This window comes from Sardina pilchardus, chromosome 22, assembly GCF_963854185.1.
Source record: "Sardina pilchardus chromosome 22, fSarPil1.1, whole genome shotgun sequence".
Classification (NCBI taxonomy): domain Eukaryota; kingdom Metazoa; phylum Chordata; class Actinopteri; order Clupeiformes; family Clupeidae; genus Sardina; species Sardina pilchardus.
In genome coordinates this window covers 5,286,884-5,293,564 of record NC_085015.1, presented here as the reverse complement: position 1 = coordinate 5,293,564, position 6,681 = coordinate 5,286,884, and the positions used below count along the sequence as shown (strand labels likewise).

General features: G+C 44.7%; 1 protein-coding gene across 1 annotated transcript in view; it reads left to right on the top strand.

The window, feature by feature from the left end:
- ank3b (ankyrin 3b) overlaps positions 1-6,681 on the top strand; it is a gene marked incomplete at its 5' end in the record, with an annotated part of 48,703 nt that overhangs the window by 68 nt on the left and 41,954 nt on the right. The window contains 2 exon segments of the mRNA XM_062526157.1: positions 1-56; positions 5,529-5,631. The exon segment at positions 1-56 is cut by the window's left edge and continues 68 nt beyond it. Coding sequence (XP_062382141.1) covers positions 1-56; positions 5,529-5,631 — 159 coding nt within the window.

The following is a 6,681-nucleotide window of genomic DNA, read 5'->3' as shown; positions in this document are numbered from 1 at the left end:
GACTCGCTCCCCCAGGAGGGCTACGTGGGGTTCAGCATCGGGGCACGGACAGCAAGGTAACGACCCCCCGAACACACACACACACACACACACACACACACACACACTCACACACACATGCACAGACACTGGAAAAGCTTGTGTGTTTACTGACACCTCCTCAGGTTCAGAAGAGGTCGGGTTTGTTCCTCTTTAGCTACCCTCTCATCCAGAGTCCATACCTGCCCCACATGCAACAGCAGTGCTAACGCTAACACTCGCTCCAGACGTCCTCTGTAGCAGAGGAACTTTACTTGGTATCCAGCAACTTAGGCTTTTGACAGTCAGTGACAAGTCAGTGAGTGTAACATCCATGAGTTCAGTGACTGTAAGTGGTTTGATTGAAAGTAGCTCGCAGACATCAGGATTGACATCAGGTGGGAGAGAGTCAGTTTCTGAGTCAGTTGTCAAGTAGTCTCAACAGGAAGTCACTTTGAGATTATTTATAGTGAAGAGACTACAGTGGAAATGAAAGAGATGACCTGGTAGATTATCATGCAGATGTAACTACAATATGAGAATATGTAACATTTTGACTGGTAGTTAAAACGAGGCTCTCCTATCCTCTAGTACTAGTATTGACAGATGCAGTGGTAATCCTATGGTAGGGTGACCCAACGTCCCCGGTTTTGGTTGCCTGTCCCCAGGAACACAGAAAAACCACCTATGTCCCCTTTTTTCGAAGATAACATTTTGATGTATTTCAATCAGATTGATAGGCAAACTGAAAATGTCCCTGTTTTTCCTCACATTTTTGGGATTATGTTCCCGGTTTTGGTCTCGGACATCTGGTCACCTTATTCTATGGTCTTATCTGCACAGGAGCTTAAATGTTACTCTACTGCTGACTGTAGCTGCAGCTCTGTAGCTTACATGTTAGTATGGTGTTACTAAATGTTACTGTTGCTATCTATTGCTATTTATTGCTTTAAGTTGCCTTGGATAAATGGGTAAATGTATTACGTAAGGCTCCTTTCACAGATTCTACACATTGATTGTGCACACGATGAGTTGATGTCTTGTTACAGGCAATCTGTTTATGTACCAGAGCACAGTATAGGTGCTGTGACAAGGTGTGTGCTTCCTGTTCCTTTCTGCTTGTAATTGACAGTTGGCAGTACAGCTGCTCCTAAATATGGTCCTTGGCCAGCAGCTGACGAGACGACATTTTGACAGCCCCTCGTAAAATATGTTATCGCACTTTTATCCCAGAGCTTACACACTCTATGTGAAGAGCGACAAACATGGCAGCCATGTTCCCGAAAAGAGGTCATATAGACAGACAACGACAATCAATGGCGGAGCTAGTTTGGTCAGAGTCTTCCTCTCTCTCTCTCTCTCTCTCTCTCTCTCTCTCTCTCTCTCTGTCTCTCTCTCTCTCTCTCTCTCTTCCTCTGTGTCACTATCGCTTTTCTCAATTCTGTATCTAAGAGAACGAAATAGCCTGATCTTACTGTATATTCATAAATCAGCTTCTAAAGTGTTGAATGTACTGTCAATGCTGTGGAAAGGTAGGGGTCATGTTATCGCTAATGTTTAACCTACAAAACAAACAGAAACACACACACACACACACACACACACACATACACACACACACACACACACACACACACACACACACACACATACACACACTCACAGCTGAGTGTGGGAGCAAACCATCCCCCTCTTTGTCCCAGGGGGGGAACATCTGATAATATCCAATTGTTTGACAGGGTGAACTCAATATCCAATCGTTGTGACAGGATGCACTCATTATCTCTCTCAGCCTGTAAAGGTGTCCTATTGAGTGTACGAGCCGTGCACGTGAGCCATTCACCAGAACACAGGAAGCTGGAGCGCCTTTCAGTGTCACTGCCTCAAGCATTGTTGCCGATGCAAACACAAAAGTTCACGCGTCAGACCAAAGCCTGTGTGGGAGTTTGGGGCTGATCCCCCCCCTCTGGGTGTCTGCCACTGCTGTCCCGAATGAAGCTCGATGTTTTGAGTTCTGTCCTGCTTGAAGTTGATCTTAAAAGAGAACTTCTGGCGATTTTTTTTAACATAGATCTCTCTGGGGGCATGTTCATGAGCCCCGTATGTTCATGCCCCCAAAGTGGAGGACTGTAGCTGCTTGGCTGCAGGAACTCAAGCTACAGTATAACAGGTTATTTTCAGAGGTTTTTTACTTTTTCACACTCACAGTACTCAGTGACCTCAAGAAACAGATCTGTGTGAAAAAAAAACGCCAAAATTCTCCTTTGACGATCAGTATTGAGTTAATGACACTATTGGGGCTGTGAATGCTTTCCTGGAACTCAAACATCTCTTCCTGTCTCAATGCTGAGTGAAATCCAGATGTGTTTGCCTTATTTCGACCCAGCCAATAGCCTGCTTGCATTTCCATGTGCACTCTGATCGGACAGCCAATCAACTAGAGTCTTACTGGCAGGTCATATCCTCCTTGGAGTGCACTGTTTTGACTTCAAGTGACACTTCATAATCCTTTGGAAGTCACTGATTTGATTATATACCTCACAACTGTCAGACAGCTGCTGTTTCTCAAAACACGTATTTGCATTCCACCATGAAGTCAGACTTAACAGTCGCCTCTTCACATGTTATTTAGTCTGTAAATACAAGCATATGGGAGAATTCCTGAATCCTGTCCAATTACAACCAACACAGGACCAAAGCAAAAACAACCACATTATGAAATGCTCAACACAGATGGAGACACATCTGCAAATTCCTTTTAAGGAAAATGTTGACATTTTTTAAAAATTAGCTTATTTGTCATCCCTGCATAAGGGGATGCACAGCTTTCTCTCACTCTGTGTGTGCAATAACCTAGTCTGACCCTACAAAGCAAAAAGGCAGTAACTACAGTACGTGAGTGCAAACTGAAAAGAAATGACCTTTTCAGTTATCCTGTTGTCCAGCCTAAGTAGTTGTAGTAGGTGGGTTATTGGACATGTGGAGGTTTAGTGACTTTACATTAGCTTATTTTTGGTACATATCAATCTTCATAACAACTTGTCAAATGTCATGAATATGATGATAACTAATTTTCAACCAAAAATGCAGTTACTGCCTTTTTGCTTTGTAGGGCAGATTTAGCTTAGAGCATAATTCACTGGGAGTGGGTTAGACCAGTTAGCCCATAGTTACCTTTTAGGCTAGCAGTAGGCTAATTGTTTTAACCCACTTCCTGTTAATCTCAATGTCTGATGAGAAAGACGATGATGACGATGATGAAGATGACGTTGATGCTGATCCCTGCCACATCAGAGAGCACTAGCGTGATGCAAAGCAAAGCCCGAGCCATCCAGTATCACGCCACACCTGCTCGAGCTCCACTCCAGATCGCTGCTTTCAATCTCTCTCTCTTTTCTCCCCCTCCTCCACCTCTCTCCTCCTCCACCTCTCTCCCTCCTCCCCTCTCACCCCACCCCACCCCACCCCACCCCATTCTGACCGTGTTGCCTACGCTAGTCCTAAAGTCAGGTAAGAGGGCATGGTGTTGCTCTATAGCTGTGTTCTATTACCCCCGCCCTGGTCATTACAGTCTCCATGGTAACATGTCTCGTGGTGTGTTTCTACCCCTCTACGCCAGTTCGTCTGACTGAAAAGACAAAACCTTTGTGGAGGGTTTCTGTTTTTTTGTCGTTGTTGTTGTCATTGTCGTTGTTGTTGTTGTTGTTGGTTTATGTTTTATTTAAGCATTGCATTTTGAGTTCTATCTGTGGAGTGCTGCAATTTTGATTGTGATGTTTTCTTTTGAGGCTAATGTTATTTAATTTGGATTAAGTTTTGTTGCTCGGTGGTGTGTCCTTTGCTTAGTCAGTGAAGTGTTGATAAAGGCATGTTGTTGTTGTTGTTGTTGTTGTTGTTTATGCTTGTATTGTAAGCATTATTCTTGTCGTTGCTTGGTGTGTTCTGCGCACGGCACGGTATTCCTCAGCGTGGCTTGTTTTGGAATGAGATGCCTCACCATGTAGCCTCCAGGGATAACTTCACGAACTGGAAGAAAAGAATCGACAACTTTTTAAATCTCAGAATCTTCAATTTGTTCAGTTTTGGAGATTGCTTCCTGATTTGCTTCAAACAGACCAGTCCTGTTACCCAAAAACCTTGGATGTGTGACTAGTACATTTAGCAGTAAAAATATATGAGGATATTATGTATTATTCGGGCATTGGTAGTGTAGTGGCTAAGGAGCTGGGCTAGCATGCATAGGCTGAAAAGTAGGTTTCCAGCTTTAGTTCCCAGGTTCCACCATTGTGCTGTTGAGCAAGGCACTTAACCCTTGGCCCTTGTTAATTAATTGGCATGTACTGTAAATCGCTTTTGATAAAAAAAAGGAAAAAAAAAAAGTCTGTTCAATTCTAAAGACTTTCGTAGAAGTCTTGCATAAGAAAAAGGCCCCGTAGGTATCACTTATACTTATGATATATAGATGTCTGTATTTGTTGAAGAGAGTTGTCACTGTTATGAGGACTGCACTGTAGGTGAAAGCCATGGACAGAGAGAGAGAGAGAGTTTCAGCTAACCCTCGAGCTCTCACTCGCGTGGACCCCACACCCCTCCCTCTTCTCACCGCCCCAAATGCTTCAGGGTCCTGTGTTAATTACGAGCACAGCCTCGCTCCTTCGAAAAGCACCCCAACTGCAAATAGAAATCTATTTGCGTCCCCCCCCTCACTCGCTCCCCAGCCCCTTTGCTCAGAAAATCGTTGCTATACCGTCACCACCAGTTGGTCTCTCTCACAGCTGTTTTCGCTTTTCAAAATGCAATGTCGTTTTTTGGAGCGCAGACCAAAAAGGTGATATTTGCATTAGTTTCACCCCTCTCACTCACTTCTCAATCCCATTTTGTCCCATCATCACACTTGTCTGTTGATTTGAGGGGAAGTCCATTTGTCTTCTATTACACCATCTTCTACATCAAACGCTCCTCACACTCTCCCGACTCCTTCAAAATAAATTATTCCATGTTTTTTCAGTGTCATTCTCGATCATGTTCTCTCAGACCGAAAACAAAAGAAACCAAAAGAAAAGAAAAGAAAAACTCCATGCATATTTCCTCCATTTTCAGAGCTCATTCTGTGCCTCGTGTGCCATGAGGGTTGTTTTTGTTTGTGTTTGTGACTTGTTCACGTGCTCCCTGGAGGTTGCATGCAGTAATCGCCGTGTTTTTTGTTTGTGTTTGTTTGTTTGTTTGTTTGTTTGTTTGTTTGTGTGTGGGTGTGTGTTTCTTTCTTTCTTTCTTTCTTTCTTTCTCTGTTCATCCCATCATCACTACCCTGCCCCTTCCATAAATGCCCCCTGCACTGCCCCAAACCCCCCCCCCCCCCTCCTGTCCCACTGCCCTGCCCTGCCCTGCCCTGCCCCCCCTGGCCCCACCCTTACCCCCTGCACCCTCCCCCCTCCCCTCTCCCCCCTCCGCTCCCACGCCCCCCTGTCCTCTCCGCCGTGTGCGGTGTGCTAACGTGTAAACTACACCAGCCTGCGCTCCTTCAGTTCGGACAGGTCCAACACACTCAACAGGAGCTCTTTCACCCGCGACAGCATGATGATCGAAGAGATCCTAGCCCCCGCCAAGGAATCGGTAAGTACCCCACACACATATACGCGCACACACACACACACACACACACACACACACACGCACGCGCACATGGCATACACACACACACACACACACACACACAAACACACCCAACACCTCCAGCTGCAACTACAACTTACTCAAACCGCACATAACCTTTCCTCGAACTGTGGCTGAAGGACACGAGTCCCATTCAGACCAGCTACAGGAGGCGTCTGAGGTGCTGTCTGCACGTCCATGCTTGTGGCTTATTCAAGTGAAGCACTAGATGGGGGGACTAGTGTTGACAAATCCTGCTGCTGCTGCTGCTGATGATGATGGCTGAGAAAATCCTACAAGAAATCATAGGCATATATATACGTGTGTATACTGTATATATATTGTCTATGGAGGAAATGACTGTGACGTCATTCTGCTGTCAGAAAGTTAAATCGATTCCCTGAGGTGAATGAAACTTGCCTAAAGGAATAGTGACATAGCAGATTCACTTAATCATGGGCTAGTTTCCCATTCATGGATTAAGCCTTTGTTTTGAGACTAAAAGAAACACTACAATAAAAACTCTTTTAGTCTACAGTAGTACTAAACTCAATCCACGTATACAGGAAACAAGCTGTACATGCATACATGTTTTCTGATGGTTCACTACAAGATGGATACGGCCTCTGACGTGTTGCAGTTGTTGCTAAATATATGTGTTCCCTCCTAATAGAATGGGCACACCCCCCTTCCCTCTAAAACGGGGTGATCTTGGCATACAGCACGTCAAGTCATAGTATCTGACAGAGATGAATGGAAGTAAGCCATGATTGCCTTCAGATTGATAGACGTCCACTATATCGTTATACGTAGACGTCCACTATATCGTTACAGACGTCCACTATATCCTTATAGACGTCCACTATATCGTTATATGTAGATGTCCACTATATCGTTATAGACGTCCACTATATCGTGGATGGGCATTGGACAGTGGTTCTCTGGTTTTGTCCCCCACCAAAGCAACTTAGCAGCAGTCTTGAGTCTTCTCAGCGAGACTTTTGCCTGTGC